The sequence below is a fragment of the Coenobita brevimanus genome, chromosome 76 (genome assembly GCF_032717465.1).
Source record: "Coenobita brevimanus isolate Jiangsu-jjx chromosome 76, ASM3271746v2, whole genome shotgun sequence".
In the NCBI taxonomy this organism is placed as follows: domain Eukaryota; kingdom Metazoa; phylum Arthropoda; class Malacostraca; order Decapoda; family Coenobitidae; genus Coenobita; species Coenobita brevimanus.
The window spans coordinates 24,203,688-24,225,118 of NC_137029.1; the positions used below are offsets into that span (position 1 = coordinate 24,203,688).

Below are 21,431 nucleotides of genomic sequence, written 5' to 3' on the forward strand. Positions count from 1 at the left end.
CTCCCTGCACCCCACTGGCGCGACCCTAGTACGGGGGCCGCCTCCCAGGTCGAGGCCTCCAGACGGGAGAGCCTCCCTGCACCCCACCTACGAGTGCAACTTAAAGTGACTATTACCCAGGAAACAGGGAAAACAGTGACAGTGACTCCGCAAGAAACCGTAGTCAATAGTGGCCCATCAGAACTCAATGCTAACAGGGCAGAAAGTGAACTTTGTGAATTATCCTAGTCCCTCCCCATATAAAAGAATCAGAGAGTTTTCTATGAACATCGAGGTAAGGGCACGGGCGAGTCAAAAGCTGAGTGTACGTGTCTCCGTGACAAGGTGACAGAGTCGAGTGTCGCTGTCCACACCCTACCTCTTTTATAGTAATATTCCCAAACCAGACTCCCAACCTTGTTTATTCCTAAAATGAACAATCCACAATCCCATTTATATACTGCCTCCAAGTGACATGTAAACCATATTATAGGAAACTCACAATCTCCCTGTGTGATTATTGTAGTGTGTACGATTGCTCTGTGGAGCCAAGTGTTAACTCTGTATCTCTGTGTCCCTGTATCTTAAATATCATTCTATGTGTATTGTTACGAGTAGGATTCAGGTAATAGATGTGTTAAGGTATACTGCCTGGTTTTTATGTCCTGTTCCTTTGTTAGTGCTTTACTTCCAGTCTAGAAAGAGGACCCCGCTTCAGTAGCTAGTGTTTTTACGACGAGAAGACGCCTTAAAAACACAGCATTACAATATTACTCTGGTTCTAGGGCGCTTAGACATTCACACAGCACTCTGGATAAACTGGGGTAGACACTTTATGGGTAGTGTTTCTGTCTCACTGTTTCTATACCACATACAGTCACTGTCACTGTAAAGTCTCTAGCACGACACTGGGGTCTTGAGGCGTCGTCACTGGACTGCTAAGGTCTGGGCTTAACTGAGGTGGCGCCCCGGGGCTGGAGGAAGCCCTACTGGGGAGCCCTCCTGCAGAAGGCACGGGACAGCTCTCGGGGGCGTCACGGCCCGGGCGCATGTCTGTTCTGGGGTGCAGGGAGGCCCTCTCCTGCTCGGGGCTCGACCTGGTGAGGGGCCCTCGGAACTGGGGCCAAACAGTCAGGAGTCGGGCCTGCCGCTTCTTGCTCCTGGCAGAGGGCTGACGGTGAGTGGAGCCAGAGTGGTCCCACCCTGGGGTCTGGGGGCTGGCCCTGGGAGGCCTGAGACTGCGGTCGCCTCTAGGTGGGAGCGCCGTCAGGGGTTGGCTGCGGCGCCTTGCCCACGGCGCGCCCATCAGGATCCGGCATTGTCCAGGGGTAGGCTAGAGGGAGTGAACCCCGCCTTCAGCGACAGGACCTCGTCACCACTTCTGGAATGGCAGCACCTCCGGGGAACTACACCTGGAGAGAGAGATAGAAGGGCATTCCACGCAGCCGAAGGGTGGAGAGCGAGCCGTGCAAGGGACCTTCTCTTCCAGGAGAACCCTCGGGACTGTGGACGAAGGGCATACAGTGGCTGTCCCTTCCCGGATGCGTTCAGTGGCCGTCGTCGCGGTTCCACAGCCCCTTGGGGTAGCAGCAGAAGGACGTCCCGGGGCTGTTCCTTCCCCAGCGCGTACAGTGGCTGTCGCCGCAGGGTTGCTCCTGAAGGAGGAAGAGGCAGATGAGGGACGTACAGTGGCCGTTCCCTTCCCGGTGCATACAGTGGCCATTGCCGCGGGTCTGCCTGCCCAATGGGAAGTAGCTGAGGGATGTACAGTGGCCGTTCCTTCCTCGGTGCGTACAGTGACCGTTACTGCGGTGCTACTCCCGTTGGACGAGGAAGAGGTGGATCAGGGACGTACAGTGGCAATTCCCTCCCCGACACATACAGTGGCCATCGTCGCAGTTCCACTCCTCCTGCCTTTGCCTGTTGGTGTGCGTACAGTGGCCGTCACACCGAGGTGGGCTCCAGATGTGGCTGCAGCAGAAGGACGTACAGTGGCCGTTCCTTCCCCAACGCGTACAGTGGCCATCGTCATGGGGCTGCAGGGAGAAGCAGCTGAGGGATATACAGTGGCCGTTCCCTCCTCGGTACGTACTGTACAGTGGCCGTTCCCTCCCCAGTACGTACCGTACAGTGGCCGTTACCACGGTGCTGCCTGGGACTGTATCTGGAGCAGTCCTACCCCGATCCTGACGAGAGCTGGTCCGGCCGCATCCCTGCGACATGGTTGGGCAGGTTGAGGGGAAGAGGGACACAAGGTCGGGGCGCACCTGAGCCCGTCTCGCGCTGAGCCTGCGTCGCACTCGCCTGGCCCTCTGTGGTGTCCTCCTGGGGTGAGGGTGGGGCTGCGGCTTCGTAGTGGGGTGGGGGGTCTGGCAGCGGGAGCGCGCATTTCAATTCCCATTATGAGTTTGAATAGTGACAGAGTAGCGAACAATATCACACGCTAAAGAGCTACACTTTAGCAGCAGCAACTCCTACATACCTTAAATGCTACACTGGTAACTCGCCTATCTTTAATACCGCTACACTGTGGGTGTACTGTATAGCAAATGTCTGGTACGTAATGATAAAAGGCCTTGTGGTGTAATGTCCAAGAGGAGACCACCCCAGTTTTCCTGGCACTGGGGTATCCTTACGGGGATAACTTACGCAGCAACCTAACCTTTAAACTCATATCCTTCGGCCCTATTTTCGAAATTTTCCAAGGGCATGTAGCTACACCCACGAATGTATAACCAAGGTGTGGCTACACCCACGAATATATAACCTCTAACTGTATGTAACTGCATTCGCTGAAGGTGTTTGGCAAGACCCACTACCTTCTTTTGTTGTATAAGTATTCAGTATACCTTTTACAACAATAAATATTTCATTTAATCAATCTGACAGTTTCAGTGCTTGAAAAAAAAAAAAAAAAAAAAAAAGGACGATATGTCTCTCTTTTCCATTATTACGGCCCCTACACTGTAACACACACACAAAAAAAATAAAAAATAAAAATGAGATAAGCTTGAAGATAAACCATACCTGTTGAATGTCCTTTTTATTTATTATTATTATCCGTCTGATATTGATCTCACTGACTGGAGAGAACGAATATCCTAAAAGAACAGCTAGCTGCTAGCCACGAACACCTTCATTGCATGTTTTGATACTGTGACGGGTTACCGTAAACAACCCAGTGCTGTGGGGAAAAATTATATTTTCCTGATCATTATTACATTGACTTTTACAACGACCGTAAGTAAATGATGACTTTAAGTAGGATAACGTGTATACTTATGTAAAAGGATGGCAGTACATGCAGGTAAAGACTGAAATTGCACATTTCGTACATCGGTTAACAATATTGACCAGTCAAGATTCAGAATGACTGAGTTGACAACACAAGTGATAAGCATCTTCGTAGAGGAAATAAACGAACAGTATGATGTTCTCACGTGACAATAGCAGAAGAAAAGGGAATGTGAGAGATGGTGAACAGTTGTCAGTTAGGTTGTGTCATCCTTAAGTTAGATTTTTTTTTTTTTACCTGAGATTAACCCTTTGAGATTCCGATGATGCTTTTTGGTGTCATTTCAAATCCAACTTCAGAGATTCTGATGACGAATTTATTCATCATTTTCAGGTTATCTATCTGTCTATTGCTAGACCCCTTAATCCCATAAGGGGTGGCCACAAATAAATCACCTCCATGTCACCCTGTCCCCCTCCATTTCATTGCCCTGCTCCCAGCTCACACACCCCTTCTCTCATATACCTCTCCACTCCATCCCTCCATCTCATCTTTTGCCTCCACCTCACTCACATACACTCTCCTCGTCAGTCACTCACTCTCCATCCTCTCCATGTGGCCAGATCACTTCAGTGTGTTTCTCCTAACACTTCCTGTCATATCCACATCCACACCACAATGCTCCTTTGCTTCCTCATTTGTCAGTCTGTCTCTCCATGTGACTCAACATGCCCCTCTCAAATAATTCATTTCCACTGCTCTCACTTTTGACTTCTGTCCCTCCAACAAGGTCCAAGCTTCTCTTCCATATGTTAGAGTTGGTATCACAATACTGTCATGTAGTAACTTTTTCACTTCCTTGCTCACTTTCCTGTTTTTTATCACTGCTTTCAAGGAACCAGAAACCATTCTTCCTTGTTGTACCCTTTCAAGCACTTCACCCTCTAAACTTCCATTCTTACTCATAACACAACCCAAGTACTTAAATGCACTCACATTTTCCATTTCATCATTCAGCCTCACTGTACATTCACTGACTTCACTTCTCTTGAGGACCATATCCTTACTCTTCCCTATATTCACCTTTAGATTCTGTTTCTTGCACACTCCCAAACTCATCCATCAAGCTTTGCAGCTTCTCTTCATCTTCACTTAACACCACAGTATCATCTGCAAACAACAGTACAGGGAGTTTCCAAACATTGCCTCTCTCACTAGAGCCACTCCAACATCCACTGCCCTATCTTGTATCACTTTTATAACCCCATCCATATACAGACTGAACAGCCACAGAGACATGACACATCCTTGCTTCAATCCAACCTTCAAATAGAAAAATTCACTCAGTTCACTATCCACATGCACTGCAACCTTATCACCCTGATACTCTTCACGGCCTTCAACACCTTCCCATCTAGTCCATATAGGCTATTCTTAATACTTTCCACACTCTTTGTCTATCCACCCTGTCATATGCTTTCTCCAAATCCATGAAGGCTGCATACAACTTCTTTCCCTTCTCTAGAAACTTCTCCACCAAAGATCTAAGAATGAATATCTGATCTACACAATTTCTTCTCTTCCTAAAACATCCCTGTTTTTCTCCAACTGATTCCTCTGTTATTTCCTTAACTCTGTAAATAAGTATCCTGCAATACACTTTTCCTATTACACTTAGAAGACAAATGCCCCTATGATTACTACACACTTCTTTTTCCCCTTTTCCCTTGTACAGGGGAATAATTATACCTGACTTACAGTCCCCTGGGACTCTACCTTCCTCCCAGGCCAATCTGTACATCTTCCACATCCATTCTACTACTATCTCTCCCCCATGCTTCAGCATTTTACCATGCACTCCATCAATTCCCGGGGCTTTACCCATTTTGACTTTCTTCATTGCTTCCACAACTTCTGTCCTACTGATTTCTTACTCTCTTTGCACATTCCTCCTTCTCCCAGCCATTCCCCAGCCACTTATACTCACATAACTTTCATTCTGTGTGTTTAACAATTCCCTAAAGTATTCTTTCCATCTGCTCACTTTTTCTCCCATCTCCACTAGTAATCTACCATTTTTCTTTGGCACCCTGTCTAACTCTACCTTTTTGCAGAACATTTTCTTACATTCCCTCCACTTTACACTCAAATTCCTTCCAAATTCCTCATCTACTTTCTTCTTACTAATCTTCTCACCTCTCCCTTCCTCTCTCTATATAACTCTCTCTTCTGTCTCTCATCTTCTTCCACGCCTCTGTTTCTCATCCGCTCACTGTATGCTTTCTACTTTTGTGCCACAGCCTCTCTCACCTCTTCATTCCATCATGCTGTTTCCTGCACCCCCTTCCATCTTCTCTTCACCCCACACACCACCTCACATGCAACACAGATTTCTTCCGTGAATATCTTGGACACACCCTCCACGTCTCCCATCTGCTCCAATCCATATTTACCTAATTGTTCCTCCACTTCCCTCTTATATTCTGCCCTTTTTCCATCCTCTTGTAACCTTTCCACCCTCCTTGTATGAATTACTTCCTCCTGTCCTTCCATTCTTCTATTTCTCCATTTCATTTGGGCTTTGATTCTGACCACCACTTGGTGGTGGTCAGAAAGTCCACTCACCCAACCTCTATATACTCTTGCATCCATTACACACTTTCTCATCCTTTCAGTCATTACCATCCGTTCATTCAGTTCATCACCCACTCTTCTTATCACTCGACACGTATACCTATGGATCATCTTGTGTCCGAAGAGGGTATTGGCTATCACCAACCCCCTCCCAGCACAAATGTCCACTAAAGCAGTGCCATTCTCATCCATCTCTGCAGGCACACCCCACTTACCAGTTATGGTATTCTATCGACCTTCACATTCCCTACTTTTCCATTCATATCTCCAGTCAAAAACACTCTCATTCCTTTCAGACTTTTCCATGCATGCTTCCACATTTGTCCAGAACTCTTCTCTCACTCTGCTTGCACAATCTTGCGTTGGCACATACATGCACACAGTCACCCACATTTGTAGTCCAACTCTCTATCTTACTCACACAGTCCTTGAGCCAACTGATCCATACTCTCTTATATTCTCCATCCATCTGTTACTCACAACAATACAAACTCCTTCTTTTGCCCTCTCATTTTCACCTACTCCCATGCATATACCCCATCCATACTCCCATTCTTTCACAGTCTCACCTCTCCATTTAGTTTCAGTAAATCCACATACTGTACATCCACTTTTGCATCTTCAAGCACCTGGACAATCTCTCTCTCTTTCACCTCATCATTTGCTCCCCTTACATTCCATGTGGCTATCCATACCATGTCCTTTCTTTGGTCCTTAGTCATCACCTTTTGGTCAGTCATGGTCCGAGGCTTCTTGGTTGTATTTTTAGATAGCGTACCGTAGTTGTTTTCCAGGGAGGGGCACTAACCCTCTGCCAACCTATTTGTTGTCACGTAGGGAACGTGTTGGTTGGTTATATGGTTACCACCCAGTGTTGTAAATGCTTTCCTGGTTTAGCCTACAGGAAATCGTTTGGCTTTCCATTTAGTGTACAGCTACCTTAAAAACAGAGTACCACTACACTAAGTGGGTGGATGATGGGCTCCCCCACCTACCAATGATTGTCATTTTAAGATACATTTGTATAATACTCATCATAAATCACGCATATGCCTTGTAAAGAGACTTGGACATGATGTCACGGAATGATTGCTCTGTGCATGGCAGGTACTGCACAGCTTGGCAAATATTTTTCTATGGCAAGGTATCAAATTTTTGGTTTTTCCCTAACTTCAACTTGTCATTTTGATGTTTTATTTACTTTTTTTTCCCTTTTTGAACATACTACCATAAAGTTCAATCGTTCAGCTTTAAAATGACGCCAAAAGCAGCATTCTGTCATAAAAAATGTATTTACACACCGATTAAAGAAAAAGATTGCAAACTGAATATGCAGCCGATAATCATAAAAAATGTCACATCTTTTTCTTTACACTTTATTGTGCAGTAAAATGCAGAAATAACCATAATCTATACATCATTCTTAATGTGATTTATTGTAGTTTTGCCGAATATTTGGCATTTACCATCTGCTCACTCGATGTAGTGCTGCTGTCGGGTGTCTGCTCTTTCCTCTCTTCCATCCTTCTTTCCTTCCATCTTCTTCTGTCTTTCTTTCCTTCATTCTTTCCTTGTCCTTCTGCCTACGGGTGACTTTACACTGCCTCTTATCGTTCTTAATGTGATTTTTTGTAGTTTTGCCGAATATTTGGCGCTCGCATTCTAAGTTTGTCAGGCTTAAGTTGTCCTGTGAGGATATCATCCGATCCCTCAGATAGCTCCTATTTTGTGGCTGAATTTAGTTATCATGTTTTTAATTACGTTTATTGTCTTTATTGTAATGAATTATTATATTAGAGTTCCAAAAAAAATTGAATCAAGGTCGGGGGAGATCGGCATTGTGGAAAAGATCTGAAAGTGATAGCAAGGTTATTTTCTATTTTTGAACCTTCCTCTGGTTTAATGGAGTTGGAATTAAATTGATTCTACTCACTCGATATAGTGCTGCTGTTGGGTATCTGCCCTTTCCTCTCTTCCATCCTCTTCTGTCTTTCTTTCCTTCATTCTTTCCTTGTCCTTCTGTCTATGGGTGACTTTACACTCCCTCATCTGTTTTTCTTTCCTTCATTCTTTCCTCTTCCTTCTGCCTGTGGGTGACTCTACACTGAGTGACAAGCCAAATGGTTTCCTGTGCACCAGGAAACCATTTACTACACTGGGTGGTTACCATATAACCAAATTTTGGTACCTTGTGGTTTATTGGGTAATTATTGTGCTCCAATCAGATTGAGCCGGTGAAGATTTATATCCAAGGGGTGGTTGGGGTTGATTGCTCATGTAATGCGACTCAGCGATGAGTGAGGCTGGTCACTCTCATCTTAAATGTCGGGACCAACTGCCTAGCCCCAGGCTCCTATGCTCCTCATGGGGCAGTGTAGGATTGGATGATGATGATCGCCGAATATTTACCTATAGCAGGGTATAAAATTTTTGTTTTTTTGCCAAACTTCCAACTTTTCATTTTGGCTTTTATTTTCATTATTTTCCTTTTCTGAATATACTGTGATAAAGTACAAATATTGAGCTTCAAAATAACACCATAACCAGTATTCTGTCATAAAAAAATGTGCCTACATTTACAGATCAAAGAAGAAGATTTTGAAGCGTATATGCAGTCGAGCATCATACAAAATTGTGCATCTTTTTCTTTTTGCTTTACTGAGCAATAAAATGCAGAAATTGCAATAATCTAAATATCATTGCAAAGGTATTTTATGGTAGTTTTGCATGGTTTAAACCAGATTTATATACTGTATCTTTATTTTTATTTTTATTTATTTTTTTTTTCTGAATATTTTTCTATGGCAAGGTATGAAATGTTTTGTTTTCACCTAACTTCAGCTCGTCATTTGGACTTTTTTTTTTTCTTCATTTTCCCTTTTTGAACATACTTCAATAAAGTACAACTATTCAGCTTTAAAATTACACCAAAACCAACATTCTATCATGAAAAGTGTGTTAACAGAGCAATCAAAGAAAAATGTCATGGTGCAAAGATTTGGGTCTGCACGAGAGTGGCTGTCTCTACAGACATAATCTGCCCAGCCCAGAAGCCTAATAGGGTTAACATTGTGGTCCACAGTAATTGACCATAAAGTATGAGTATGCATATGACAGGGTGGATAGACAAGGATTGTGGAAAGTGTTAAGAATATATGGAGTAGATGGGAAGTTGTTGAATGCTGTGAAGAGTATGTACGATGGTGTGAAGGCTGCAGTACGTGTGGATGGTGAACTAAGTGAATTTTTCTCTTTGAAAGTTGGTTTGAAACAGGGTTGTGTCATGTCTCCATGGTTGTTCAATCTGTACATGGATGGGGTAATAAAAGAGGTACAAGATAGGGTAGTGGATGTTGGAGTGGCCCTGGTGAGAGAGGATAGTGTTTGGAAACTCTCTGTACTGTTGTTTGCAGATGATACTGTGTTGTTGAGTGAAGATGAAGGGGAGCTGCAAGGCTTGGTGGATGAGTTTGAAAGAATGTGTAAGAAACGGAATCTAAAGGTGAATGTAGGGAAGAGTAAAGTGATGGTCTTTGAGAGAGGTGAAGTTAGTGAATGTACAGCGAGGTTGGATGGTGAGGAATTGGAAAATGTGAGTACGTTTAAGTACTTGGGTAGTGTGATGAGTAAGGATGGAGGTTTGGAGGGTGAAGTGCTTGAAAGGGTACAGCAGGGAAGAAAGGTTACTGGTTCCTTGAAAGCAGTGATAAGAAACAGGGAAGTGAGCATGGAAGTGAAAATGTTACTACATGTCAGTATTGTGATACCAACTCTGACGTACGGAAGTGAAGCTTGGACATTGTTGGAAGGACACAAGTCAAGAGTGAGAGCAGTGGAAATGAGTTATTTAAGAGGAGCCTGTGGAGTCACGTGGAGAGACAGGCTGACGAATGAGGATATAAAGGAGCGTTGTGGTGTTGATGTGGATGTGATAGGAAGTGTTATGAGGAACACACTGAGGTGGTTTGGCCATGTGGAGAGGATGGAGGGTGAAAGACTGATGAAGAGAGTGTATGTGAGTGAGGTGGAGGGGGGAAGAGGGAGGGGGAGGCCGAGGATGAGATGGAGGGATGGGGTGGAGAGGTATATATGAGAGGGGGGGGTGTGAGTTGGGAGCAGGGCAGTGAAATGGCAGGGGACAGGGCGACTTGGAGGCGATTTATTTGTGCCCACCCCAAACGAGATTGAGATGTCTGGCAATAGATAGATAGATAGATAGATGCAACCTCAGAGTAAATATTAAGCTGATGGTTGTACTCCAGAAATGCACTTATGTATGAAAGTATGAATGTGGTTAGGCTATTTTTCCCTTGCGGTAATGATGGGCGATACCAGTGGTTACATTTCGATACTATGGTGCTTTATGTATGGTAAATATTACCATAGAATCATTTCAGTGAAGAGAGAGATTTGGTAGCTAATAAATTTTCAGGAATTTGGTAATGAATCAGCATGAATTCAAGCTTATGGTAATTCTGTTATGGAATCATGCCCCCTTTCCTTCCCCTTTGCAAAAGTGCTGGATTAGCCCCTGCTGTAGTATGGTATCCCATAACCTTTTAGTCTTGCTCTCTCTCATGGTAAATTAGCATGAATGGATAAAGAGGAAGAGCATAATACAGTATACTGTATTTATATTTTTAAAATGTTGCAAAATAAAGAGCAGACAGATTTAGGACCCTTCATTCATTGATGCTAGTATCATGCAAAGGAATTAACCAAATAATATAGATAGACTTTTTTTCATTACACTTATCTAATAGTGCCTTAAATTGATAGGGATACCACTTACTTTGTGCAGTTTTAAGTAATTTTTCCTTTCCAAATATCCTTTCTCTCTCTCTCTCTCTCTCTCTCTCTCTCTCTGATACCATACTTAGGCTACATTAAGTTAGCTTGGCTCATTTTAATGTAAGTTCAGTTAGTGATGGAGGTAGGAGCAGGAGAGTCTCCCCTCCCCTCCATATTTACTAAGAACTAGAATTATTTTAAAAAATCATTGGTGACATACAAGTTGTCCCCACAATAACAATGAGATGAATTTGAAAAAACCCATCATTGAGCAGAGGTATCATTAAACGGAGATGTTATAACAGAAAGAAGGGATGCATTTGGGAGGCTTGGGATTCCCCCCCCCCATCTTTCCAAGTCCAAAATCCACCCAAATTAGTCCAAAAAAAAGTTTCTGTCTCACCTGTACCCCCAAATAGCTGTGAAACAAACTAAATTAAGCCTAAAAGCAGTTTATAACTCACCTAAACCCAAAAATAAAATCTGAAAATTATAAAAAACAAGTCTGGAAAAATATCAGACTTTAAACTGTACCCCAAAATGACAATGTTTATCCCACCTTTGACTAAAACACATTAATCAAAGTCTAAAAACAGTTTATAAATCAACCTAAACACAAAATTTAAGTTTAACCCGTCACGTCCCGAGGTTTTCCACACCTCCGACATCCCCCAGTCCCGAGGTATTTTCAAAAAATTTTTTTTTGGCTAAGACCTTCGCTTTTGGTGAGAAACATCGAAAATTCATAGAGAAATCGCTCACCTGAGGTTTAAAATACCCAATCCAGGTAGGAGTTCCTCCTTACCTGATTGGGTTTTCTAACATGCTGGCACCAAAGAAAACGAGTTCTATGGGAGGGTAACTATTTTATCCACTCATAAACGGTATTTATTTATTTACTTGGTACGAATGTATATGTAGTATGAGAGTATATTGGTTTTCAAGCAGTAATAAAGGCATTATAAGCATTGTTTCACTCACTAACTAATCACCATGCCTGACCTTTTTTTGCCACATTACCTGATCATTATTTCTGGCTGTTTCTTCTTCTAATGCTATGTAAACATTGTCCTCCACATTGTCATCGATTGGGGAATCACTCTGGCCCTGAATATCTTTACTAGCCAGGTCACTGGTAACAGGTCCTTTGCCAAGACAATGGCATGAGGGGGGGGAGGGGGGAGGTTATGCGGTGTAAGGCATTGTCCCTGCTTGGCATCTTGTAGAGGAATAGAGGAAGGTGTCCCGTGTATACATACGAAAAATCACGCGCGAAAATTGAAAATTGTGCAAATTAGGGACCTTGCAATTGCACGATGTACTGGTATGTCGCCGGGACTGGCAAATGCAAATCGTTGCAACGTACCCATACGTCGACGGGACGGGGCGGGTTAAAATATCATCAGAATCGGTTAAAAAAAGCAAAACCCATCACATAACCGAGTGGCCATCGTTAAGCAGGGAAGGATGTTATTTTTTCTACATTGCCAAGGCGAGGTATCACATAAAGGGCGGTCATATAGCTGAGTATATCAGTATGTTTATAGAAGAGGAATTGCATAAGACTGCATAAACTAAGTAGTTAGCATATTATTATCATTGTCCAAGAGCTCAGTGAAATTAGTATGATTTACCTTGATAAGTATGAAACACAGTAATAGCAGTTCAGGAGAATGGCCACCAATTTAATAAATGTGGTGACCATATTTTCATCTCTCTCTCTCTCTCTCTCTCTCTCTCTTTTTATGTGAAGTTTTGCTGTTAGGTTCATCTGTCTATCTATCTATCTATCTATCTATCTATCTAATGCCAGACGCCTCAATCCCGTTTGGGGTGGCCACAAACAAATCGCCTCCAAGTCGCCCTGTCCCTCACCATTTCACTGCCCTGCTCCCAACTCACACACCCCTCTCTCATATACCTCTCCACCCCATCCCTCCATCTCATCCTCGGCCTCCTCCTTCCTCTTCATAATAAATTAAAATGACTAACTGTTAAAGTTCTTCTGCTGCCTTTAAAGGTGATCTTCAAGTTTCTCCAGTCTGCAGTACTAATTGCATGGAAGGTTATCATAATTGTACTGTAATGTATCTCTGATGTACCAAGAAAAATGCCTGTACTCCTCTTGCCATGACTGTCATAGTTCAATACATGGCACAGTATAGAGATTAGTTGGTAGATGTGTAGTAGTGATTCATCAATTGGCACTCATTTTTATGGAAAGCATTACAGGATGTTTGACCAACAGAGCTTATTAGCTTGGTTGATGGCTTGTTACTGGAGTCATTGATGCACGAGAGGAATACCTGCATGTAGTAGCGTAGGTATGACTGAGCATCAGTTATTCAGATGCCCCTCAGCTCTTTCCTGCCCTGCAAAACCAAATGAAACTAAAATATTGGAAGTGTAACTTACATGAAAAGAGGATGGTAGACTGCAGAAGAGCAGCTTCAGCCTGCAGTCCACAGGGGTTATGTCCAGATAAGCTTGGGGTCACAACAAACAATAGCAACAACAAAGCTGGAGTCAGCACTGGATTACGGTATTTAACAAGAGTTATGTGGTCATTTAGATGAGTATATATAAAAGAATTCTCTCCTCATAATGAAGGAAGTGAATGATTTTGTGAATTTTTTACTTATTTTTCTTAGGAGGGCTGAACTTTAGACAGTTATTCAGAATCATGGAACATTCCATCTTAATGTCTGTATCAGAGCTATAAGAAATCCATACAAGAACTGAAGGATTCAGAGGTTAGGTCTGAATTGAAACCCTGGAGTCAGTTCAGGTTAGTCACTACTTCAGATTACACCCAAATCTCCTCTTACCTGAATTCTGCATAGATTATGCTGTAACGTGGGCCCACGGAATTGCCTAATTACTACTGTTTTTCCTCATGCATAAACAGCATGAGCATAATCTGGCCCTATGTGATATAAATAATGAAATTTGTGAAAACTAGGAAAGTTGCAAGAGGTGCAACTTCAAAACCTTTCATTTCTGATGTGTTATTCAGTACCGTAGTTTCACGTATTTCTTAAAAATAATTTTTTTATTGTTTCACTGCTCATACAGCATAGGACATCGTGTACAGGTACTGTACTGTAATAAAAAATTTCATGTCAAAATGTATACACAGTAATATATGTGTGCTAAGAGAGGCGGTGGCTGAATCGGTAGAGAGGCGGCCTGCAGTCCTAATGGACCCAGGATCGAATCCCGGCTGGGGCAGGGAACAGTTTAAGGATTTGCATCTCTTAAAAGCAGACTTTCCTGATCTACCAGATGACCCGCCGGCATGTCGTAAAAACACCCCCGCTAATACCAATACACCATTCCTGTATGAAACAGCCCTAGCATGTATTCAATATGGAAGGTGGGTGTTAGCACCGAAGTGGTGACATGTGGAGGTGTAGGAGGACTACTGGGCCTCGGAATGGGTCACTGCCCCCGAGAAATAGGCCCTGCAGCCTTTGCCCAGAGTCGGACACATAAAAAAAAAAAAAAAAAAAAAAAAGGTTTCCTCACAGGGTCACCGTCAGCTGTTTGATGACATTTAAAATTTTTCTTAATTGCTATTACCAACTCCTAATGCTTAATATTGTTTGCAGCATTCTAAAATTACAGGTTAAAAATTTTCTGAATCCTTTAGTATAAAACTGTCGTATGTAAATGTATTATATGTGTGCTAATTGTAAGGAGATGGTATGGTCATGTGGAAAGAATGGATAACATTAGAGTGGTTAAAAAGGTATAGCCTATCTGAGCAAATTTGAAGGAGGGAGGAGGTGAGGTAGGCCAAGGAAAAGGTGGAGGGATATGGTGGATGAGTGTGTGAGGAAGAGAGGTTTGGAAGTCAGTGAGGCTAGGGAACTGACAAGAGATCGAACTGGCTGGATGAATGTTGTGAGGAGAAGTGCGTGATCAGGGATGTGGCACCCTTTTTAACATGGCAGCGTCCGGATTGACTTAGTTGGATACGTTTATGTGAAGCTACAGAACATGGTGAATGTTTTTGGCGTATCTGATAGAGCCAGGATTCCGGGGGCTTGAATGATGATTGAATGGAAGCGTGGCCCATTGTCAATCTATCTATCTATCTATTGCCTGATGCCACAATCTGGGCTGTCTGGACATTGCTACTCCTCACCCTGCCCTTGGGTGGGAAAGGAGGTCTGGATGATGATGATGATGGTGATAATTCTTTGCTGATCTTGCCCCTCTTTGTGTGGGGGTTAGATGCAAATGCCACTACACTACAGTTTCTCCAGTCAAGTAAGAGAAGGGAAGAATGTACAGTACTGTCCCTCGGCTGATTGGCTAATTTGATATCATAAGTCAGAGTGCAGTATACTGTTCATATCTTTGTTATCCATGTATCTTTATGCTGTACATTAGCCCTGATTTTGTGACGGGGGTTTAGTCTGGAGTATCACAACTTTTCCCTTAAAATTGGTACCCTAAATTTTGGAAATCTGGCAAATCAGTTTAGTTGATACTAGTGAAAATTCAGTATTCAGTTTTCTGTAATTTGGAGTAGACTTTACAGTAAACATGAATGTTAAAAATGGTAAAGAGTTAGTATTCATGAGGTTAGGGATTTGCAAAGCATTTTACGAAAACATGGTGTCCTGCTTAGTTTGAGTATGTTTATAAGATTGTAATGTACTGGAACAGTTTTAAAACTCTTCTCTGTGATAGGTCTTTCTTCTTCATTCAGTTTTTCATTTTGTTTTGAATGGCTCTGTACATGCTTGCATGGGTCAGTTTTGTACACTTGATGGTTGCTGTTCACGCCACACAGTGTCTGAAAGAATCTGTTCCCTTCCGTAAAAACATGTGGTTGTTTTGTAGGACCTCATCCCAAGTCTTCTTACAGTCTTTCTGCCTCTCAGGAAAGATCTGTGGTTATGAGCAATTATGACTGATAGATGGTGGACTTGTCCTGCATGCTCAGCCCTCTTATTGCTCACATCATAGCTAGTGTCTTATTACACCAAACAGCTCCAGTGTTTACCACTTAGTGCTCCACATTCCTATATTTTTTTTTTGGCCTCCATTCTCTCCATGTGTCCATATCACCTCATTCTTCCTCTGTGCATCACTTCATGTGTGCCTTCACTTCCCAGCCAAACTTTAAGCAGCTTATTAACAATTTTTCCATTTGCAGTTTTGTCATTTTGGGAAGCACTATTCATACACAGTATCAGACGCAGCTTTGTCATTGTTCACTCAGACTTCTGTGCTTCATCATCCTGTACTGCCCAAACATAATCACCATAAATTTACAGTTTTGTCATTTGGGGAGGCACCATTCATGTACAGCATCAGACGCAGCTTTGTCATTCACTCAGACTTCTGTGCATCATCATCCGGTACTACCCAAACATAATCACCATAAAACCAGTCATGCTTTTTACACATGTATCCTAAGATTTTCCTTTGGTGGAAAAGAAAATCTCTCTCTGTGTCCCAAGCAGTGACAGTTCCATAGCTTTTGTCATACTCTCCATTCCTAGCATCACCTCTACCTCCCACCCACCCCCACCATCACCACACACACAGCTTTCACCCAGATAACAAGATTTCCCTATACACTCTCAAATCATATATGCCAAGTCACTTTTGACAAATCAGACCCTTTCTTCTTGTGCACCCCTACATACAGTGCACTTGAAGCCTACCACATCCTGCAGCCTACTGCTGATGCCTTTGCACCACTTGTGTACCTGTTTGTTACACACTTTACATAAGATCAGATTGCTTCCAGGATTCTTCTGACAAATGGCATATGGTCATACACTTTCTGTCTCCACATTGCCACCATCCACCTTCACTTCAGTCCCTTCAGATCCATTACATCCATCTATCTTTCAAGAGTCTATGCCCTCCTTATTCTGTGCAATCAGCCCTAAGTCATTGTTATACAACTCTCATTGGAACCCAGTCTTTCACTAACTGGACAGTGCCTTAAGCACAATGATAAACAACAGAGAGATCAGAATAGATACATAGTTCATTTCGGTCTTCAGTGAAAATTCATCACTCAGGCCACCATTCACTCCCACATGGGGACTTGTATCCGTATGTATTGTCGTCACCATTCAGACAACCCACTCCTCAACACCCAATTTCTTCATTCCCCATTGTTCCATCTCTTGAGTTACCTCATCAAAACTTTCTCCAGGTCAGCAAACCCCCCCCCCCACCTCCCCAGAATTTTACCTTAAGTTATCAGATAATTAATATGGTGTTTAGGGGTAAACCCTCAATAACAAACTTCAGTTTACCATATTTTGACTTTAACAAGCTCTTTTAACCAATTGAAATTTTGTTCTTTTACTGAATAAAATATGTGTTCTACAGCATGTATGACTTATTAGCTGATGTATAGCTTCAGTCTTTCTCTGCTTGGCATTGTGTAAGCACTTCTGCCCCTTCGCTGCCACTTGCCTACTTAATGTTATTATTGTGCAATACTGTAATTTATTACTGATTTAAAATTTTTGGTGATTTATGGTAGCTGCAGAACAATCACTTCATTGCCCTATGAGGCCGTTCAACACATGCGCAAATGAGAGTTGCTTCTTGACCACACTTAGCTCTGCTTAAAGCTAACAGTTAATGCTTCAAGACAGGAACAAGTGCTTCTTGGCCCTGTCGGGTCATTCACACATAAAGCCACTGGGAACATTTCGGGGTCAAAACAAAACACCTCTTTAGGAATGGAAAGGAGCCCACCTGTGACTCAGTTGCAACCATCCTGCCAGGTTTTATTGAAATCCATTTTCTAGTTTCAGCTGTGCTACACACAGAGAAACACACACCCATTATTATAGTACACTGTACAATGTATGATATATGTTTGTAATTGTACAGTATATCATACAGTGTTGAGTTGCACAGTATCTAAAGTATCAGAGGAACTAAGTTTGGTGTATAATGAACCTAGGTTCATAAATAAAGATGACTTAAACATTAGACATAGTGAACTTTCTGATTTATTAGCCCCTATGTCCCAGTATTCAGTTTGTTGTACTGAGGGTCAAGTCTGTTACTTTGGTGCTGGAGAGGGGTGCCTTTGTGTGGTGACACTGACATAGCTGGATGGCTGGGCTGCCTGGTTAAGCAAATGTCTCTCAGCTCTTCTTTCCCCTGAAGGCAAGATGATGGACTGCAGGAGGGTGGCAGCTTCAGCCTGCAGCCCACAGGGTTCACATTCAGATAAACCAGGGGTTACTCTTACAGCTACAACCGTATTACTTCATTGGCTCCTTCTCTATGCATGAAACCAGATTGCATCTCATTAATATTCATATTCTCCTTAGTCATACATAGTAGACCTTTTCCTCCATGCATTTCCTGTTCAGATCAGATAGTTTTAGATTCCTGTAGTTAGTCTACTCTGCTTAAGAGCATCAAACTTTCTCTTTTTAACATTGTCAGTCACACTCTTTAGCTTGTTGTTTGGTACAGAGTGCTCATTTATAACAGCAGTTCATACCCAGACACTTTCAGTATTTTGACTCCAACACCAGACACACCTGTAGCTTTACTTGTGTTCATATCATCAGTTACCTTAACTACAGTAAAGTATTAACCTTCCTCAGGTAGACCTACAGTTTCACCTACAACTTAGGTACACCTGGGTCTGTCAGATCCAGCTTTTAAAAAATGCTGTAGTATCACACATGTTTTATATAATGAATTCCTAAATATCCTACAGTGTATTAGATCATATCAGTTACAAAACTATGTGAATATGTTTTAGTTCAATGAACTCCACATATTTTTTTAAAAATTATGAAAAAAAATGCCACACTAAAAGTTTTTTTTTTTTTTCTCCCACCATACACAAAACAAAGAACACTATGAGCCTAGCACTTGTGTCACAACTTGAGGGATGGGTGACCTTCATTATGGGCATAGTGGATCCCACACAACATAAAATCAAATTGCAAACTCTTAGTGAAAAACTCTCCACCCTCCTCAGGTACACCTGGGTCTCACAGACCCAACATGAAATTCTGAGTGATATATTGCAAAAACATAGAGAGACACGAAAGTAACCCCCCCACACCCTGCATGGGCACAAAAAGCTAGCAAGTTGTTAAGATAGACAGGGATCCCAGGCATCTATAAGTTACTGAACTAGGCCATACCATTGAAAAAATTGCCTGGGTCTGTCAGACCCAGGTGTTCCTCAGGAGGGTTAAGATCAGTCTGTGGCTAGGAACCTAACATTGGTTCAGATATCCCCAGATAAATTCCTGTTCCAATAAAACTCCACATTTAGCTGGTGACTGCAGTATTTTGTCTATGCATCCTTAGTATCCTTACTGTTGACTACATCCTTACCATCATTCATCTTCACGCACTGTTCACTAACTTCTTCCATATTTTTTTTCCGATTATCTTTATAGCAATTCTAAATACTGTACATCTTTCCTGCCATCAGCACCGTATAACTTCTTTAATAAGAGTTCCTGAGATGGTGACTTAGCAATGTGCATCTTTTTTCTTGCCCTGTGTTTAGCTGCAAAGTACTCCTCTATATTCTTATCCTTTTTCCATTCCCTAAAAGGCCTTCTTGTCTCTCCTATCATTGGAAAACCTCCTCCTGCCTTCAAGACTATGCCTTGGAGGGGCCCCTTGTCCAGTCTCAGGTTAAGTCACCAGTCATGGCACCTTTTCTTGCTATTCCTCTACACATCTCTGCATGGAATACTTCCCTCACTGCCTGGTTCTTCAACTTCCATTACCTTCTCCTAGGTATGGTATATACAGTAATTCTTTTTTTGTTGTCCTCACATTTTCTCAGAAGTTAACCACTTACAGGTAATCTGTGTGGCTCTTCACTGGCAGTGACTTTGACACCATTGACTAGTTTCTTATCTAACTTTCTGATTAAAAAAAAAAGAAGAAGAAAGTTCATTCTGGCTGCAGCCATGCCCAAACTTGTATGTTATTAACTCACTCACTCTTCTTCTCAATGAAGTACAATATTATAAACTACAGTGTTCTTTGACTCACTGTACTCAAGTAATCTGTCCCTTCTTTATTCTTAGTTTTGTAGCCCCGCCCTCTGTGTATCCCTTCATACATATGTGTCCGTGCCTTCATGTATTTTGCTCAAATGACCACCTAGTACTCAGTCCTGCAAACACCCACACCCATACCACATATCAGTTCATCCCAAAGGATATCTTCAACCTCATCATCTAGGCGATATCTGTACTTCACACAGCACACATACATCTTCTTCCCACTAATTGTCTTGACCATCTCTTCTGTTCTTCCCCCCCCATACATTCCATGTGCAGAGTTGCTAATTAAGCTAATTAGAGGCAGAGTAGCATTGCATGGGAGTAGCAAGAATAATTGATATGATGTTGAAGGTTTTAATGGAGTTTTTTTTTTCTAACCTTTTTAATAACAGTTTTCCCCCAAGCTTTTTAAAATTATTTTTAGGTGGCCACTGTATAATGATGTATAGAAGGCATAATTGTACTTAAAGTATTATGATAATACATTTTACCCAAACTATGATTGTTGTGGTATGTTGATAGCACTGCACTTCTGTGCTGAGCATTTTTATTATAATAAAAATTATTATAATGTAAATGAACCTCCCTAACTTTCTATGGCCAAATGAGTTTTGATAATGATCCTTTGTTTTCAGAACAAAAATATAGAATCTGGAAATGGCATGGTGTTTACCATGAGGGAGGTGTATACTGGCGAGTTGTGGTGGTGATGATAGTAGTAGTCATTGGGACTGAGGCAGGATGGAGGAGGAGGGCAGTGTGCAGTTTATTCAGCAGAAGAACACCACCCCAACTTGCTGTTCATTCCATCCAAAGGTGAGTTCAGTAGCATCCTTTATCATCATCACCAAAGCAGTGTCATGCTTCACTCATTCAGGCATGGACCTATATTTCTATTTTTTCAGTAAAGATGAATATTCCATGACAAACTTTATGTGCAAGATGAAGGTGCAGTACAGTATTGGAAGCCTACAGTCATGGCATACACTTCAGGTTTTGATCTTGGTTACAGGCTGTTTCTCCAGAAGCAGAGTTTAAAATAGCTTGAAATTCAGTGTTGAAAGATGCTAGGCATTGGAAATCATGTAAATATAGATCTCATCCCAGGTCTTCTTTGGTCTGCCCCTCGCAAAATACTACCAGTAGTAGTAGTAATAACAATGACAACAGCAATAGTGTAACCGTAATAATAATAATAATAATAATAATAATAACAATAATAATAGTAATGATAGTTATAATAATAATCTGGTTTATATCTCATTAATCACTCAATATTTACAGGATCGATATGCATTTGCCTTTGGGAGCCACGAAGGTGAGATAACGGTAGTGAACGCCTTAAGGGGGGAAGTAGTGCGGTCGGTGCCCCTCGCCTCACTCTCACTCGCACGCGCCATCAACGCTCTCACTTTCTCACCAGATGGCTCCAAGGTACACTGCTTGTTGATCACTATTGAAAACTCTTGCACTGATGAATGACTCCATATACAGTAAACCCTCAGTTATCCGATATATAGTGGCCAAGGGGGTGACAGAAATTGGCATACTGATGGATATTGACATACTAGGTATATGGTTTAGGTATATGTGCGGGAGTCAGTGAAAATGAGAGGGCAAGAGAGGGAGTATGTCTGATGATAAGCAAGAAGTGGAAGGAGAATATAAGAGAGTATGGAACAGTGGGTGCAAGGATTATATGGGTGAGGATGAAAGTAGGTATACAAGTGTGGGCGATTGTATGT

At 42.2% G+C, this 21,431-nt stretch overlaps 1 protein-coding gene across 1 annotated transcript in view; it reads left to right on the plus strand.

The window, feature by feature from the left end:
• Window positions 1–3,150: 3,150 nt before the first annotated feature.
• The window catches only part of LOC145408170 (uncharacterized), a 46,311-nt gene continuing 28,030 nt past the window's right edge, over window positions 3,151–21,431 (plus strand). Inside the window, exons 1-3 of the mRNA XM_080278924.1 lie at window positions 3,151–3,219; window positions 20,322–20,502; window positions 20,971–21,120. Of these exons, the coding sequence (XP_080135050.1) occupies window positions 20,428–20,502; window positions 20,971–21,120 (225 nt within the window). The 5' untranslated portion in view covers window positions 3,151–3,219; window positions 20,322–20,427. The remainder of the gene's footprint in view (window positions 3,220–20,321; window positions 20,503–20,970; window positions 21,121–21,431) is intronic.